The following is a 19332-nucleotide window of genomic DNA, read 5'->3' on the forward strand; positions in this document are numbered from 1 at the left end:
CACTCCCGAGAACAAACTTGAATGGATTCAAGGTAATGTTGGTTCCAAAGTCCCCTACTAAGAATATTCATTGAATATTTGAATCTTTGGGGTTGTGCTTAAGTGTAATATCATATGCATTCTTTTTAGATACTACATCTCAATTTGTTAATCATTATATCTAGATTACATGAGCTTAACTGACATATCTTTTCATTTTTGAGCCTAGATGCATATAGCTATGTATTCTCAATGGAATGCATCTATGTTCATAAAGCTTAAATGATCACATCATATACGAGTTATAGTTTATGAAGAAACCAAGAAAACTAACAATGAACATCCACATAAAACTTCAAAGGTAACTCATGTCACTCCAACTACTTCAGTCAAAAAGGAAGAAAAATAGAAATGAATTTTTTGATATTCTCAGACGATCTATGGAGCAAATTTACAAGTTCATTATAATCCCATGAAAAAGGGAAAAATACAAGAAAAATGAATGAACCACAAATTCCCTTGAAAAATATCAAAAAATAAAAAACAGGGGAGTGGCGGTCAACCGAGCTTTGGCGGATGACCATGGTAGGTTAACCAGAGAAAAATAAAAAGATCCAGGTAGGGTGCAGCAGTCGACCGACCCTACGGCGGGCGACCACGGAAGGTCGCGAGACAAAAAATAAAAAGAACAGAAAGGTCGTGGCGGGCGACCGCGAGACCCCGGTCAACCGCGATCGTCGGGAAAGGCTTTTTAAGTAACCTTCCGCAACTTATTTTTTACCTTCCGCCGTTTGTTTTTCACGTAAGGTTCTTCGTGTTCTTCACTCCCAAAGCCATTTTCGTTCAAGATTAGGGTTTTTCAGGTAAGATTAATCCATCAATATCACTCAATCTCTTGTTTCCTCTCCTTTTCCATTTATTTTCTCTGTGTAAAACCATTTTCTCTTCCATTTCTTCCACTCTCTTCCACCCATCACCTCTAAATCCGTGTTCTTGTGTGTATCCTTGCTCTTTCATCTCTTCCTTTTTTCTCTCTTTTGCCAAAATCCAAAATCTTCTTTCTTTCCTCCATTTTCCTTAGAAACCCTAACCCTAGATCAAATGGCATATTCAAGGAAATTAATCGCACCAAAGGGAAAAAGACCTAGGGCTGAACAAGAAAAGGAAGTATTCCCCACCGAACACTTCTTCAACAAGCAAGCAAAGGATATATATATAAGGCACTCATGGATAGACCCGTCATCTCAGGAAGAAAGGTCATTCTCACCAACTTCAAAGCCTACGATCTTGTCGATCTTTTTGCAGAACAAGGATGGGTAATATTCCTACAATATAACTCTTTGATTTACCTCGAGCTAGTTAAATTTTTCTACTCAAACCTTGTTGTATCTCATGGGGGAGTGCTAATTAATAGTTATATTTGGACTGAATTTGGACTAAACCTAGCTCAATTCTGCAACCTTATCGATGTTCCGAATGAAGGGAGGATGATCTTCTTTTGGGGAAAAGATGACATCGAGACACATCCCTTCACAAGGAAGGATGCTTATAAAACCTTAGGAACCGTCCCACCTACAGGAGAGAAACTGAACATCCAGGCTAATAAAATGAATCATCAGGGTTATTCATAAAGTGGTGGCCTACAACTTCACCCCAAGAGTCGAAAATTTTGATGCCGTTAAACCCTTTGAAGCCCTAATGATTCTTTGCATCATCAAGAAAATCAAGTTAAACCTAGGATTCATTATTCTTGGATATATGGATGAAGCAATCAAAAGAGAACAGGGAGGATTACCCTACAGGATGCTCATCACAAAGTTACTCAGGTATAATGGAGTGGATTTGACGAATGCCTTCTCTAAGAAGCCGGACCCTGTTCTTAACTCTACCACCATAATTCAAATGGGAATTAAAGAGACTCCAGGGGCAAGTAGCAGTGGAGGTGGTCCTAGTGCAGTACCAGAGGATGAGATAGATGAGGCTATGAGAGAGGCAGAGGCACATGGTGAGGCTGAGCAGCGTGAGATCCCCACCACTGAGTATCATGGATCATATGAGCACCTAGTTAGAGACATGCGGCTCATTAGGACAGGGCTAGAGAACCTCACCACGAGCTTCGTTCAGGCCAAGAGTCAGAGGGCTACTGATCATTCTCACCTGATGGAGGTATTGGCTTCTGATACAAGAGCCAGAGCCTAGAAGCATGCCGAGCTGCTGTAGGCCATTACGGGGAGTCGACCTCTCCGATATTACACCAGGACTCCACTTCATGATCAGCCTCCTCCTTAGATGTGATGGATGCACCAGATACTTTTGATAACAGCTATACTATGGATTGGTATGCCAGAGATGGTATACTCTGTTGCTGCTATGTCATCCAGTTTATTTGAGCTTCTTCCTGCCCCAGAAGGGCTTTTGATGTAGTATTTATGTTTTCCTTTATGGTTGGATGATGATGTGGATGTTGCCCAGTGTGGGCTTTATGTTTAGTTGTTGGATGTACATGCCCATGAGGGGTTTATTTTCATTTTGAAGTGGATATGATGGGATGTTGCCCATAGAGGCTTTGCTTATGATAGTTTGACTCAGAGTTCAGTTGTCCTTTCATTTATAGTGGTGATGAGAAGCACTAGACTCTCACACCCATCCATTGAACTCCGTAGCTATTAGATTTTGGACGGATGAGAGTAGGGACTGTCTCTTCCATCCTTGGACATGTATATGGAGTATTACGTAGTTTCATCTATATATATATATATATATATATATATACATACATGTTTTTCTTCTGTGTCATGAATGTGTACTCTCACTTCAATTCACTATCAATGTATTCACGTACCTGTGTCAGACCATTCCTTATCTCTCTCTATCCTACGTCTGATACCCATTCGTCTGTACCAAATTGTAATATTTCTCAGATGTATAAATTTGAATGGTAAAGATGTCAAATTGAACTTAAAAGCTATTCAATGTGTGCTCATGCTTTCTTATGAAGGAACGGCACAATCACTTTAATTAATATATCTAACAACTTTTGCCCTAAGGCTAGCATCCAAAGCCATCAAACCAGTGATATCTCTCTTATATCTAGTGCATAAAGTCAAGGGGAGTATCATAGTCAGGGGGAGATTTCAAATTCATATAGGACCACATTCTATAGAAACTCCTTCAATTGAAAACTCAGGATTTCTCCTCTAAGCTTATCATATGTCAAATCTCTAACGGGAAGGTAAATGTTGAACTCAAAGAGCTATATAGTAGATATGGGCATATCCATGCTCAACTAGAGACTTGTCTGCAAATCATCAGGAAAACCTTTAGAAAACAAGTAATCCTTTAAGCCCAAGAGTTCTATCACAAACATCCCGAGTGTCGCTATATCAAATTCCGTAAAAATATACTTTCACAGTCATATTCAAGGAAGTCATAAGCCCCAAGTGTGATTCTTAAGTTTTACCTAGTATAACCATCCTCATCACACTTCATATAGGATTGTTATTCACTTGCAAATCTCCAAATTTCAGATATCTTGATCTTTGATAAATCATATTGTAGTATGGGGCAATTGTCAAGCCATATGACCCACTAACTTCACCTAATCGGCTGGCAATTTATATGAGCAGATTGATGACTACATGGTTCATATAATTCACTTTGAAACATGCTCTATATGTCTCTCAAAGCTTTTGAATGATAACTTAATCTCAAGAGACTAATAACAAAAAAAAACTGCCTTTTATGACTTGACTTGAAAGCTTTTCACTTTTTTCTTCATGATTGGCCTATAGACTAGTCTAAAATGTAGTATCTCACATTTCTAGAAATATATTGGGGCATTTATCATACCCCTTTCATGTTTCACCTCTTCTTCGAGCTATAAATTGCTTAAAAACTGCCCATTTAGGATGAATGCCAAAAGGGGGAGAAAGTTTGTGAATTGATTAGTAGTCCTTGTATCATATGCATATCTACGTTATACTGTTAAAATTTACTTATGCATATGCTTAGGGGAAGGGTATTGGCTTGTATTTGCCTAATTTCTTGATCCTCCTGCCTTCTAATCAATTTGAGTTTATCATCATAAAAAATGGGGAGAATGTAAGCCCAAGGGTTCTTCCAAGAGCTCATCATACTTTCACCAATATTTTGATAATTAACAAACACAAATTGATTAGGTTAATAAGACTAATAAGTTGCCTTAAGTGTTGTGTGGGAACAAGAAAGGACTAGCACATCCAATAACACAACACAATGCATGACTTGGAGATCCATGTGGACACTACATGAAGCAACTCAATCTTGATGGGAGCAAGCTCAACATGACATTTGATGGATGATCCTACAAGATGGAGTGAAGATTCGAAGATCTCAACCATGTCAAGCATCGAACGGAGTGCATTGAAGATCATGTTCAAGAGAAGACTCAAGAGTTGTAGACCCGATTATAGGTTGTATCTATAACACTCTTGTTGTTTTCTCTATCAAGGCACACTCTCTTGGACCTCCCAAAATTGTATTTTTAATGTCCAAAAGAGAACCCAAAAGGATTGCAAAAGAAACCCCGAAAAATAATTGAAAAACACATGTTTTGCAATCGGCGGACGACCGACCCTAGCATCCCACTCGACCGGGCCATTCTAAGAGGTAAAATTGAAACTGGTCAGAAACCATATCGCGAGCGACCGACCCGGTCGACCGCGACACCCCGATTGACCGAAATAGTTTGAAAATTGTTTTTAAAGATCTGACCAGAGCATGGCCGCAGGCGACCATGATACCGTCGGTCGACCACGACTACGCAAAAATAGATTCGTTGGGGCTTCCTGTACTGTTTTAAAATAGATCCAGTTTTTACGGTTTTGCCCCCCAACGGCTATATTCTTTCAAAAGCTATAAAAATGAGATTGTAGCTCCATTTTAACTTGATGAAATCATTCTAAAATAGCCTAACACCCATTAACCTATTGGATTATCATTTCAAGTTTTCAAACCTCTCCCCAAACACTTGTGCCTTGATTTTGATTACATTTAAAGTGTTGGAATTAGGATTCTTTTGTTTATCTTTGAGAGAGAGTTTGGAGTGAGCGTTGATTGTATCATTTGCCTATTTAGAGGTTTGAGAGAGCTTAAACTTCTATTTATTCATTGTATACGTGAAGATGAGTTTTTCCCTTTGAGGCGGTTTGCAAAAAGGCATCACTACCTTGGAGGTGGTTTGCGAAGATGATTGATTTCCTTGGAGGCGGTTTTGCGAAAAGGGATTGTTCCTTGGAGGCGGTTTGTATAAATGGGGTTTGTTCCTTGAAGGAGTCAAGTTGTAAAGCCCAGAGATTCGGCGTGCGGAATCTCAAATAGTGAAAGAAAATTCCAAGGAAAAACCAAGTACTTAGGTGGTGGAGTGGGTCCGATTGTGACCGAACCACTATACATGATTGTGTGGTCTCCTATTCTTCTTTCCTCCTTCTCATGGTGATTGGTAAAATTTAAACCCTATTTCCATTATTATTGTTATTTGAAAAAGGGTTAGATTTATTGTTGTTAATTGTGAATATTAATCTTAACATTGCACTTAACTCAAAATTTTTAATTACCCAATTCACCCCCCTTCTTGTGTTGTCTATTGAGATTTCAAATATCATAAAAGAAAAAGGAAAGTGGGCATCAATTCTTCCTTATTTGACCCCTTTCTTTAAAGTCAAGATTGATCTTTCTTTATTTTTTATTCTTTTCTATGCAAATAGGTGACTACTAAAAGCATAACCATAAGCATATCTCGCACTAGAAGCATATATATAGCTGGAACAAACTAAGCATCAACATCAGAATTAGAGTCTTATGCTCATGATCCATCAATAGATCCTACACTGCCTAAAGAAGTAGGGGACTATGGCTAAAGCACTTGTAGAGATCTGATAGCTATGTCCCTGTTCCCAGTGCCTAAAGAAGTCATTTTGGTAGCACCCTCAAAATAGTATATAGAAAGTCATGTGCTAAAGCACTAGCCAGTTAGAAATAGGAATATGGATATAGATCTAGACCCATATCCATACATAAGTACTTGATCGTATTGATCCATTAGTGTCATTAACAAAGACAGGAAGGAAATAAGCCTATATCTATATTCCTTTTTCCTAAGCGAGATCTAGTTGCTATACCATCAGTAGCCTATCGACCAGCTTCACAAACAAGGCCTATATGTACATCAATATATACTCATCTGGTGCTAGTGATGGTTATGCTACTAAATCATTTGCACAATTAATTGGATCAACAAGAAAAGCCAAGAAAAGTCAATAATTTACCAAATAATTTTTGAACTGATTCTATACAAGAATGAGTTTTTAATTTTAAACAAAAAAAAATCTTTCTCAAACACTACCTAGTTAAGAAACACTAGAAACTTTATTTGAAAAACATAGAAAAGAGAAAATATTTATCCTATTTTTTCTAGACCACACTGGTCTATTGGGGAATTGATCCACCAATTTAACTCAGGCCGACTTGAGTTGGGGGAGTCTTGAGTTGCCAAGTTGGGCTTTTGAAACTGTGCTTGTAATTCATGAGAGAGAGAGAGAGAGAGAGAGAGAGAGAATATTAGGACATCTAAACAACTGTATTAAATGAGTAAGAAAGCTCATAACGGCTGGATTCCAAATCAGCTATTCCCTTTAAATTGCCCACAACGACCTGTGAGAGTACTGCATGCATAGTGTTCTAAGTTGGGTAATGTAAGATGATTTAAAGATTAAACTTTATATAATAAGTTGATTTAGATGGACAAAAGGATTTAAGAGATGGGAGAACGAAGTAGTTAGTAACAACCCATGATAACGAAGTAGTTAGTCGTGCAATACGCTAGTAGGTTGAACCACTAACCTTCTCAAGTAAGTTCCCTTCAAAGAGAAATGCATCTTGAGTGGCGTATAAGCAAAATCCTCCTCTCTCTCTCTCCAAAAAAAAACACTTCCAAACTTTTAGGCTATTGATATTGGCACTAGCATATTTTGATAATTACACAAACTCACCTTGTCTTTTCATATTTAATTGCCTTTTGAGAGCTTTTGGGGTATTATAAGTAATATCTTTTGACAGCTCGTTAAATACTAAAAGGCAAAGTGAGTTTGTGCAATTATCAAAACATGGTAGTGTCAACATCAGTAGCTACTTTTTAAGAAGGATTATCCATGTCTATAAGGAAATACTAGGTACAATATAAAATCAAAGATGATGAAAGAGACAAGGATATGGCATTTATGATTATTTTTACCCAAAAATATACATGGTCTAAGTCCATTAAATTACATAAGAAATAGAAAATCCTACAAAGAATGTCACTTCTACTCTCTTTCCTAAAAGAAACTATTGGGCCCCACTTCTACCTCACTTACATAATTAGATCCATTGATCTGAATGGAAACGAAGTCCTGCCAAATTCCATTGAGAACACCTTGATCAGATGATCCTAGACCGTTGATTCATAAAGCCTCGTTTAAGCTTTCGCTAGAAGAGTTAAACCGTAGATTATTTGTCATTTAGCTTATGCATGAGATGCTCATTTGGGATAGAACCAAGACCATGCGGATTGCCACCCCGTGTAAATTAACGTTCATGATTTCACTTACATGCCCTCTGTTAACTAGTTTTGGTTCTTCTTTTCCCGTATAGATATTGAATAAAACAAACTATTTTGAGTCGAATGAAAGAAATAATCAAATATTGCTTACACATACCTCAGGGTCAAATTTGAACCAATTGCATCTTCATTTGTTCCTTTTGATGAATGCAACCACTTGAACAATGAATATTATTCGGATTTTGACCCCAAAAGTTTTCCTTTTACTCAATGCGCTTGTTCAGTTAGGAGTAAGGGTGGCAAAATTAGCCGAACCAAACCGAAAATTCGGTTCCGGTTTGGTAGAACCAAACCGATTCAAATTTCGGTCCAGTTCGGGTTGGGGGCCAAACCGAACCGTTGCCCCCGATTTCCATTGAATATGAGCAAGGGGTGGCGAAATTGGCCGAAACCAAACCGAAACCGAACCATTGCCACCCCTAGTTAGGAGTGTTTTTTAGATGATTCTTTCCCACTTAGTTGGTACTAAAAAGAAGCCATCTTTTTTATAGGGAAATTGGATTGTTTTAGCAAGTTAAATCATAGTTAGTAAAAACAGCGCTTTTTTTTCAAAAAAATACCATTTTAAAACTCCTTTTAATGGTCAACTTTTGAACTTTACCCCTAATACATTTTGTAAATTACAAAATTTTAAAGGGACACTATTCGTGAGCTTGAGCTCATATAAGCTTATATGAGCTAGAGTGCCCAAACACATGGATCCCACATTTTTAGTTGTGATATGCACCATTCATGTGCAAGGCTCCATCATAGATAAGGTATGTACCAAAAATCAGGTACATTGGATCATCCTAACCCCTCCAAAAGTGGAGCGCAAAATGGGTAGATTTGTCGACAAACTGTGTCTGTCCATTTTCCCTCCATCCAAAGGATGATCCTATGGACCTGATTTTTGGTACACGCTCTATCTATGTAAAGGCCTTCCAAATGGATGCTTTGGATCACCCAAAAAAATGCGGGACCCATGTGTTTGTGGCACTCTAGCTCACAAACAATTTTCCCAATTTTGGGAAATGCTTTTTTTTTTAGTTTCCATTTTTTTGACTGTTTTTTGAACCAAAACCATATTAAGCTCGAATTTTTGCTACCCTGTTTTATTGCCGAATCAAGTTTTGCTAACTAGTTGAGATTAAAACCATGGTTTTAAATTTCGACCGAAATCCAAAATTTGTGGTTTCAGTCGAGACCGAAACTGAAATTGGGTATACCCGAAACATTACAAATTTTGGACCCAAATTTCAAAATAAAATATTATTTTATATGAGGTTCGTCCGAAATTTCGGTTTCGAAAATTTGAAACCATGGTGAAAACCAAGACCAATGAGGAAGGACAAAAAGAGAGAAATAAGAAGAAGCATATACACCCGGTAACCAAACGTATCTTACTGTTCCAAAGGGACCACAAAGGGGCAATAGTACGTATGCCATAATTCCAAAGGACGAAGGCAAGGAAGTGGCTGGTTGTGACTTTCCGCCCTGTAGCCATCTTAAAAATTTGACATTTCAACCCTATTCTAGTAGGTAAATGATATATTCTCCCTTTTCTTCCTTCCCCGGGCTGCCTCCTCGCAGTGTAACAAGAGTAGTCCAAAATACACTAGAAGGATGGCCCGGGGAAGAAAAGGGAACGAATACTATTCTTTTCCATGTACATGAAAATCACTAATCATACTTAATAACATAACTGACCATGGAATCTCTCTCTCTCTCTCTCTCTCTCTCTCTCTCTCTCTCTCTCTCTCTCACACACACACACACACACACACACTAGCACACACACATCTCACTTGCCTTCCACACACACACACATCCCACTTGCCTTCCACTAATTTAGTTAATTAAACACGCATGGATGTATAATGGTGTACACACTAAAACAAATAAATCTTAAACAATACAATGAAGGAGAAAATGATGGTGAACACTGTCATAAATCAAGTAATTATAAAATATATTGATCTTACGGCTCAGATTGAGCTCTTTTGTCACATTTCATGATCCCACTTACTCAATTAAAGGGTCAGAGTGTCTGTTTTCCCAACTGGGTAGTTCCCTTACTTTCCTAATATTAGTTTTTTATTAATATCTTTTGCAATATAATATTAATAACTCACCTAACTTTAATTTTGGGAAGTGATATATTCTCCCCCTTTCTTACTAGGGACAGCCCCCTCTAGTTTTTTTTATGAGTACTCTCACACTAGAGGAGGCTATCCCAAGTGAAAAAAAAGTGTGAATCTATCATTTCCCTCAGTATTATATCATTTTCTTTTGAAATATGAAATTAATATTTTTTTTATGAAAGGAGACTAACCTAACTGTTTTTAAGTGTCATTGCAGGCAGACAAGGCTTTCCACTCAAGTAAAGTTTGTTGGGTCATGGAGTGAGAAAGTGGCCATCTCCATTCATCATCAAACCAAAAGAAAATTATAAATACTCCACACAAAAGGTAAAAAGGAAAGAAAGAAAAAAAGTAATTCAATCCCTGCAAGGAAGAACCGGATGCAAAGTATCTTGTAGAAAGAGGGAAAAATGAGCAAAAATGTTAAAGGCACACAAGAGAAAAAGCACTTGGTATTGTAAGGGAGAGGGGGAGAGGTAGGAGAGTTGAAAGTTTAACTCACCACTCCTTCCTCTCCTTTTATCAAAGAAATTTAGGTTGTGAGTGGGCTGGAAGCTTGGAGACTGGCCAAGGTAATGGTTCTCCCATGAAATTTCATTTCCTTTTTCTTCTTGGTAATTCATATCATTTGTTTTATACAAATTTGATCAAACAAGTTCCTTTACAACATTTTTTTATTGTTTTTCAACCCCATAATGGAGAACATAGAGACTAAAGTTCTTGGTTCCTCCTCAATTTTCCATTTTTTTTCCTTTCTATGCTTTTGTTGAAGATATTTTTAGTGGGTATTTTTATTTGGATTGAATTGATCAGGTTGTTGTGAAACTGATTATTTTTCGCTTATTTTTCTTTGTAATCATATTTACTAGATTAAAATTGTTGGTGTTTGAAGATAGAAGGAAAAGATAGAGAAAGAGACTTGAAGGACTAACACATCTATACTAGTTCTAACATGTATGAAATTTCATTTCCTTTTTCTTCTTGGTACTTCATATCAGTTGTTTTATTTATAAATTTGTTCAAAAAAGTTCCTTCACAACATTTTTGTTTTTTTAACCACATAATGGAGAACATATATAGAGACTAACGAAGTTCTTGGTTCCTCCTCAGTTTTCCATTTTGTTTTATCCTTTTTATACTTTTTTTTAAAAGTTATTTAGTGGGTAATTTTGTCTGGCTTGAATTGATCTGGTAGTTGTGGAACTGTTTTATTTTTCTCTTAATTTGAAGATAGGAGGAGGAGATAGAGGAAGAGTATTAAAGGACTAGCCCATTTATTCTAGTCCTCCCATGAAATTTCATTTCATTTTTCTTCCTGGTACTTCGTATCATTAGTTTTATATAGAAATTTGATCAAACAAGATCCTTCACAACAATTTCTTTTTCTTTTTTAACCACATAGTGGACAGCATAGAGGCTAAAGAAGTTCTTCATTCCTCCTCACTTTTCCATTTTCTTTGATATTTTTTATACTTTTTGAAGCTATTTACTGGGTAATTTTATTTGGATTGAATTGATCAAGTAGCTGTGAAACTTTTTTTTTTCTTCTTATTGTTCTTTATAATCTTGTTTATTAGAATAAAGCTGTTGGTGTTTGAAGATATGACGGAATAAAGAAAGAGAATTATAGGATTAGCACATCTACCCTCCCTGTTGGTGTTTGAAGATTAAGATTGGGCAAGGTACTTGTACTCTCTTGATATTCTATTTCATTTGTTTTGTCGTGGGTCTTTGTTATATGGTTGTTTTAGGAAGAAACTGAACAAGGGCTTCTCAGATATATAATTTTTATATTTAAGAAAAATTGCTTTCCTCTGCTTGGTTGAGAGTCCTCCTGTTATCTCTATCCCATCTTCCTTTTTGTATAAATTTCTCACTTAGCAAATAGGAGACAGAACAATATACTAATTTTCCATGAAGATGCTTTTTTCTTGTTTGCTTTACTCTTTTGAGGTATATCTGTATTTGCTATTTCTGCCTATGGATAAGTTGATAACTAATTTTCCCATGAAGAAGGTTTTTTCTTGTTTGTTTTACTCTTTTTTTAGGTACTATTTGTATTTGTTATTTCTGCCTATGGATAAGTTGATTAGTTTATGCCACAAAAAGTAGAGCTTGAGACTAAAGATGCATTTTCTTCAATTTCAAGATAATTTATATGATGGCCGACCACCTGTGTTTTGACCAGACCAAAAATCAAGGGCTAAGTGGTTGTAAATTACCCGGTCGGCCATCATATAAAAACTCCAATTTCAAAACATCCCTCATGAGATTTTTGTCTTAGTATTTGTTATGCAACTTTGTTTAGAATGAATTGATTAAAAGATAGCTATGAAAAAAAATGTTGATTTTCTATGTGTATCTCGATAAAAAAAAGGAGGGGAAATGAATGCTTTCTCCCCTTGGATCCTTGATTTTCATTTCAAGGTGGCGGAAAGTTAAAGCACACCGAAAAAAGCTGAATTGTTCTCATCATAGTGATTAGGACAGGGGAATATATGAGGGGCAAAACTGTCATCTCACATCCATTTGTGATTATCGTTTTAATGTACTAATAATCTTTGTGTCTATTAAAATAGAGGAATGATACAATACATCTCCCTCCCACCACATACTGCCATGTGGCGCCCTTCCTACCGTCGATATGGATGGCCCAATTGTAAATTTGGCGTGCCACATGTTGGGACCTACCTTCGTTCACTCATAAATCATAATGAAAAAATCACTTTGATTGAGGGAAATGTTATTGGGACAACCATATTTTGATATCTGCACACCCAGCTATCTTTTCTTCTTTAATGGACTAGTGAGAGCTTTTTGGGAAATGTAATAACCTTTTGACAGCTCTTTAAATACTAAAAGACAAGATGGGTTAGTGAAAATATCAAAATGTGTTTGTGCCGATATAATTTCCCTTGATTAAATTATCCTAACCATTGGATTAACTTTTTCGGTTCTTGGATGTTGGCAGTCCAAATGTATAGTAGGATGGGTGCTACACCATTATATGATTTGAGTTGTTAATAATAATAATAATAATAATAATATCTTTATTTATAGTTAATAATTCGAGTATATATAGCATATAGGCATCCAATAATTTTGGAAAAAAATTGTTTTTTGGGTTTGAATGTTTTTTTCCATTTTCCAGGTTGAAAAGAGTAAATGCTGGGACAATGGGGAAGAAAGGAAGCTGGCTATCTGCAATTAAAAGGGTTTTCACCCCCAATTCCAAAGAGAAATTACTTAATGTAAGTAGAGATAAATTTGAAAACCAAGTGAATTTGAACATAGCTTGAGAGATGTGTGGTGATTTGAGTGCAGGGTTCAGAGAAGAAAGGTGTGAAGGAGAAAAAGAAGTGGGGAATAGGGAAGTTAAGGCATGGGGAGGCCACTTCCTTTATCCCTCTTAATAGAGAACCAAGCAGTGTTGAAAAAATACTAGGAGATGCTGAGAGGGACCACCAAATCAAACATTCCTCTATCTCCAGGGAGCACCACAGGGAACCTTCCTTTGCCACCAGGGTGCCTTCTAGGGTGTACTCCAGAGAGAAGGAGCAAGTACATTCCTTGCCTTCCAGGGTTCAGCAACCCCAAACAAGTAGCTACAATTCAAGGGCCACTCCAAATTACCATCAAATTGCAGCCATAAAGATCCAAACAGCTTATAGAGGTTATATGGTGGGTCACCTCTTCTAATCAAGGTTTTAAATTTCGGTTTCGGAATGCGTTTTGGTGAGGGCCGAAATTTCCAAAATTTCGTCGAAATCAATCGAAATTAAATAAAGAAGTATTTTATCCGGTACCAAATTTCGACGAAATCTCTGAAATTTCAGTAATTTCGGATGAAATTTCTGGATAATATTAAATAATCAATAAAAAAATTAATTTTTTTCTTGGAGATATTCCTTAAATTTTGGTCCAAAATTTCATTTGCCCTGAAATTTCGATCGAAATTTTGTAACATTTCGACTTTACCCAATTTTAGTTTCGGTCTCCATCGAAACCTGAAAATTCGGATTTCTGTCGAAATTTAAAAACCTTGCTTCTAATGCTTTTTTGTTAGTCTAATGATACTTCGCCTGTTTTCCATCATTCCTCTCTTTTTTAAACTTTTGTCCCAAAAGGCCCAAAAAATATATGAAAATTCATTGTTCAACCTTTTATTAGTGGAAGTGGTGGGATTGCCCTAACATGAAATGGCCCATCACCCTTGTTTTGCCAAGGGTCCCACTGATCCCACTAAAGGGGAATGAGGGAGCTGAAAACATTACAAACTTGCATACATGCATGCAGAGAACATGAAATCCGAAAAAATAAGCCAATTCAACACTTAAGGCTCTGTTTCTTGCGACGTAAAATGTGCCTAAAACAAATTTTACACTCATTTTAAGTGGAAATATGGGCATTAATTTTTTTTACACCCATTTTAAGTGAGCCTAATTGTATTTTTTGGTTTTAAAACTCGATTATGGACAATCAAAATCTACATATAGGCAACAATCCGCATTCAATGACAATAAATGCATATTGGTATTACACTTGTCTGATTGGCATGCTTTTCAGGCCATTGGAGATCCAACATTTTAAAGCTAACCATTATTTGCAAATAAGTATATTTGATTTTAAAACTAGAGGAGTTCTAAACTGAAGGGCACCCTTTTTTTGCAAGGGCGCCCCCATTGGTTGTAAATCACCAAGGTGTATTTAATACACCTTGGTGATTTACAACCAATGGGGGCGCCCGTTCATCCCTTTTTTGCAAGGGCGCCCCTCAATTTAGAAGACCTCTTAAAGCTATTTACAACATAGCTACTCACAAATATTTGCCTTGGAAGGGATTGAGCTTCTAGCCATTGGTCAAGCCTTTGTTCTTCAACCTGGAGGTCGGAGGTTCAATGCCAGCTTACCTACCAAAAAAATATTTGCCTTGGAAATTTCTTGGAAAGGGTATATCTTGGCAGATTTTAAATTTATTTGTACTTAATTTCGTGTTTATATCGAAAAAAAAAAAAAACTGAAAATAGAATATTTTAAAATATATAATTTTAAAAAATATATAGTAAAATTATCATGATAAAAGTGAAAATATTCCAATTTTTAAAAAAAACCTCAAGATTGTTATCGAAATTTTTTTTAAAAGTCAGAGATAGTTGTGACTATGATTTGCATACAAGATTATCTGCAAATAATTTTTCACAGATTTTGGTGGTATAGGGAAGAAGGAGCTTCCGAGCGCTAAAGGGTCTGGTGAGACTTCAAGGCGTGGTAAGAGGGCAAAGCGTAAAGAGGCAGACGATGAACGCGATGAGAAGCATGCAATTGCTTGTGAAAGTTCAAACTCAGATACACTCGAGAAGGATACAAATGATGGAAAACCAAGCTCTCCAACGTCAGAATCTACACAAGAGTGACAAGGAACAAGACAGTAGTTTGGGCAGATGGACCTTAACTCCTTCAGTAAGCTTTGTATATGATGCATGCACATGGGTTTCTTTTCTTTTTAAAGAAGAGTATGAGAACAATTAGGGCCCATTTGTTCAATGATTCAAACCATTTATCCTTGGGAAGTGATATATTTGTCCCCCTTTCTTCCACGGCCCACCCCGCGTCTATATATGACTACTCTGTTTACACTACAAGCATGTGGCCCCGGGGAAGAAAAGGGGTGACTATATATTTTCATAACTAGGGGTGGCAACGGTTCGGTTTGACCCCGAACCGAAACCGAACTGAACATGCTTACCTCCAAACTGAAACCGAACCGAACTGAAACCGAAACACTCCAAACCAAACCGATCATACACACCAAACCGAACCGAACCGAACTGATGAAAAGGGGCACATTTATCATTTTCCTATTAAAAGGGGTGCATTTATCGTTGTCCAGACCAAATCAAACCAACCCAAACTGAACCGAAACCAAACCGAACCAATCATTGGTTTGGTTCTACCGAACCAAAACCGAACTGAAATTTGAATCGGTTTGGTTAAACCAAACCGAAACCGAATTTTTGGTTCAGTTTCGTTTCGGTTGATTTTGCCACCCTTATTCATAACCCTCTAATTTGTGGCGTGAATATAAATTTGGACCCCCTGTAGGATAATTCACACCCCTGTAACATGAATTGACATTAAAAAGCATTATAGCCACTTTAAAATGCGAATTATCCTACAAGGGTGCAAATTTATCATCGCCCGAACATAAGTAATCGTTGCTTCTTTGTTTCCTCACTGCCCATTTAATAGCCTCATATTGGAGTGTTAAAATCGCTTGTACACATGTATAATCTCACATGCGCGCATGTATCCATCTGTGGGGAGGGTGTGAATGGGAGAGAAGGGAGTGAAAAAGAAATTCTATATTTATTTTAAATTTTTTTACTAAGGGAACGATATACCTACTCTCTTCTCTTTCTTAGCATTTTCAGCCCTTTTTATTTGTCTTTTTTCTGAAAATATAGTTACTTATTTTCATAAAAGGACAAACAAAAAGAGAATACATCGTATAAGTGCATAAAATTCATGCGTTTTACAGTCAGAAGCAGAGCAACAAGAAGAATGGGATGACAGCATGCTGACCAAAGAGGAAATAGATGCAAGGATGCAAAGGAAGGTTGAAGCTGTGATCAAAAGAGAGAGGGCATTAGCCTATGCTTATTCTCAGCAGGTAGGTTTTATTCTTTCTTTGATTTTCTTTAACACTTTGTGAGCATGACATGTAGCATTTTAGGGAGTGTAACAAAGATGTTTCTTTTTTATGTTTTGACTTAAAGGGTATTTGGTTATGTTTAACTTAAACATTACTCCCCTCACATGTGGCCCTTTTTTTGAGTTGGTCATACACATAGCTTGAGGTGTTGGAGATTGTGTTATTTAATCGTTTATTCTTCAACAAAGTTCTAAAATGTGTGGATTGTTGCTGAATCAGTTGTGGAAGGGTACATCTAAATCGGCTCACAATGCCTTACTAGAGATGAGGTCTGGAGGGTACCCATGGTGGTGGAATTGGATAGAACGCCAACTTCCAATGCATGCCACTCAAGATGTAACTCCACAACCAAAGAACGATTCAACCCCTCCCAACCCTAACTCAGAACTCAGCGCTCGACTCACTCCTAACAACTATACTCAACCTAGACTCGGCCAGGACATCCTAGACACTTCGACGCCTAAATCTTCAAAGGCCTCCCTAGCCATCAAAGCAAAGAACCCACCAACCTTAACAAGCAGGCCACCACAAGCGAATAGCTCAACGCCCTTAAAGCATGTGAAACCAAAACCGACTCAGACCGACTTCTCACTCAGTGCCCCATTGAGGGACGACGAGAGCCTAACAAGTTGCCCCTCATTCTCCGTACCTAATTACATGGTTCCCACCGTTTCGGCCAAGGCGAAAGTGAGAGCTCAGAGCATTCCAAAGGAGAGGTCTCAGCCTAGTCGTGACTCGAAAAAGCGGTTCTCATTTCCTCTGACTCAGAGCATTGGATCTCTATTTACTGGGAAGGACTCTAGTTCTCAAAGGTTTTCAAGGAACCACAATTCCATGCAGTCTATTGGAAACCTCAGCGTGGATTCGACCCTCTCTTTGCCTACTGGAATTGGGAGGAAGCCCTTCAAGCTTGTGTGATTTTTTGTCTTGAATCTTATTATCTTTCTTCCTTTTGTTTCTTTTTTTTTTTCTTGAGTGGGGTGTTTTGTTTGGGGTTTCTTAAAGCATTTTATTGTATTAAGATGATAGCAATAATGACAAAAATACTAAGTGAATGTGTGAAAAGCTGGGCTTCTAATGTATTTGTTTACACCCATTTTGGGTCTTGATGCTGCTAAAATCCGGATCCGTGATCGTGCGGCCGATAGAGAACCTCCGTTGGATATCTACAAGCACAGATGAAAAGGGGATCAAGGGGTCCGGACTTGGTCCCGAACAACCACTTCGACACCCAAATCAAATTTCAACCTCAACCAAATAAATGAACCAGCAAGATAAGGGAGCAGGTAACAAGATTACCAAACTCAACCACGGATTCTTTCTAGGGTATGAGTGATCCAAGGATGGGGTAGGGTCCGGGGGAAGGGGAGTAATGGTGTCTGGCACCTTTTTTTTTCCTCCTTTCCAGTAGTTATCCTCCTTTTAATGGTGATTAAGGCCCTTCTTTTATGGTGGAGAATGTTCCTCTTGTTTTCTCTGTTTTCAGGAAGTGGGGATCCCTTTGTCAATTCCCCTCCTTTCTCCTTGTGTGTTTTTTTGCATATATGCTTGTCTCACATGCATGCAATCTCTTTTGTCATGTGCCACGTGGTCTCTCCTCATAATTTGAGGAAAAAGGCTTCAGTTTCTCGGATTTGGTAGAATGTTGGTCACCATAGGAAGTGGCATGATAATTATGGACACGTGCCATGATCCTACGGTTATACCGTATTTTACCCCATCAGGTCTTAATGGTCATAAATGCCCGTGTCAACAAGTGACCATCCATGTGGACTGGGTCAGCATAATTACGTACCATGGCACTTAACAAACACATAAGGAAACGTGCATGACCTAAAAAATGATATAAGAAGACGGCTATTGAAGATATTCATTACAGCACGTTCATCTTGAAGAAGACAATTGGTCAAATGGGACCGAATTAGCATTGTACTATTTGTTTGAATGACTCAAAGAAGTGGCATGTTTCCTGTCAGTCGTGGGAAGGTGGAAGATGGCCACCTGGACTATGGAGGACGTGAAAATAAGGTGACCCATCATCGGTAGTTACCAAAAAGATTTCCCTCCTAGCAGAACGTGGGGTAATGAGGAGCGGTTACCCGAATAAGCTATATAAGGAAGCATCCATCTCCAAGGAAGAGGTCTCAGAACCAAACCCAAAATCATGTATTGGCATTTTATCTTTATCTTTTACTTTCCAATACATTTACCTTTACTTTTCATTAACTGTAGCTGTAACTCAGACTAAAGAAGCAATGGATTCATCTTCCCTGGCGAGTCTCTCTCTCTTTAGTTCATTTTATCCCTTGCACCGGCGCTGGGTTTGCGCTTGTTTTGTTTGAGACGGACGGTTTGTAGACCTGAGGATCTTCCATGCCCCGCTAGTGTGGGGGCACCTCCTCTTCACTCTCGAATTCCTTATGTTCTGTTTTGCACTACACGAGTAAGACAAATGCCGCGCTTCCCATATAAAAAGTCATTTCCATATGTGTAAAGACAGTGGAACACAAAGAAGAAGTGTCGTTCCCCTCTTCTTCTCAATCGCCTGAAATCCAATCCCAAGGGACGAAAAGGTTCCGATCTTTGACCATCCCCTTCAATTTGAATTTTTGATCCTTGCATCGGGAGAGGCTGGTAGGCCCGCATCTACACACACACAGGCACCTTGAGCTCTAATACACAATACATGCGGACCGAAGGGGGACCAAAACCTACGCCAACACTATTTTTGGCACGCCCGGTGGGGTGAGCTTGTGTGGCGTTAAATGGCCCATTAACGAAGTAAGACTACAGGGGCCAATGCTTCCAGCAATATTAGTAAATCTAATGTCTCCGAAAGCACTTGAGTGTAGGATAGAAGGAAAATACTGACCAGCCAGAGG

At 37.9% G+C, this 19332-nt stretch overlaps 1 protein-coding gene across 3 annotated transcripts; it reads left to right on the plus strand.

Moving 5' to 3' along the window:
• The first annotated feature begins 10031 nt into the window (after window positions 1-10031).
• Window positions 10032-17515, plus strand: IQD13 (IQ-domain 13). Of its 3 annotated transcripts, XM_077371104.1 has the most exons (8): window positions 10032-10310; window positions 10631-10692; window positions 11316-11420; window positions 12890-12989; window positions 13063-13419; window positions 14956-15198; window positions 16277-16408; window positions 16670-17515. In XM_077371104.1, exons 4-8 carry the CDS (start codon window positions 12915-12917, stop codon window positions 17366-17368), a joined length of 1506 nt encoding a protein of 501 aa, XP_077227219.1. In that variant the 5' UTR covers window positions 10032-10310; window positions 10631-10692; window positions 11316-11420; window positions 12890-12914; the 3' UTR covers window positions 17369-17515. The 3 variants fall into 3 exon arrangements, with proteins under 3 accessions (XP_077227219.1, XP_077227218.1, XP_077227220.1); XM_077371103.1 differs by lacking the exon at window positions 10631-10692; XM_077371105.1 differs by lacking the exon at window positions 10631-10692 and having other exon boundaries at window positions 11339-11420.
• The last annotated feature ends 1817 nt before the right edge of the window (window positions 17516-19332 follow it).

Source organism: Tasmannia lanceolata, unplaced genomic scaffold, assembly GCF_043159265.1.
Source record: "Tasmannia lanceolata isolate RefF3 unplaced genomic scaffold, GAP_Taslan_0.1 ptg000037l, whole genome shotgun sequence".
In the NCBI taxonomy this organism is placed as follows: domain Eukaryota; kingdom Viridiplantae; phylum Streptophyta; class Magnoliopsida; order Canellales; family Winteraceae; genus Tasmannia; species Tasmannia lanceolata.

Bases quoted from the DNA above. Each gene is read 5' to 3' on its own strand.
- IQD13 (XM_077371104.1), top strand. From the start codon at position 12,915: ATGGGGAAGAAAGGAAGCTGGCTATCTGCAATTAAAAGGGTTTTCACC. The intron at 12,990-13,062 runs GTAAGTAGAGAT...ATTTGAGTGCAG, and splicing joins CCAAAGAGAAATTACTTAAT to GGTTCAGAGAAGAAAGGTGT. The intron at 15,199-16,276 runs GTAAGCTTTGTA...TGCGTTTTACAG, and splicing joins GATGGACCTTAACTCCTTCA to TCAGAAGCAGAGCAACAAGA.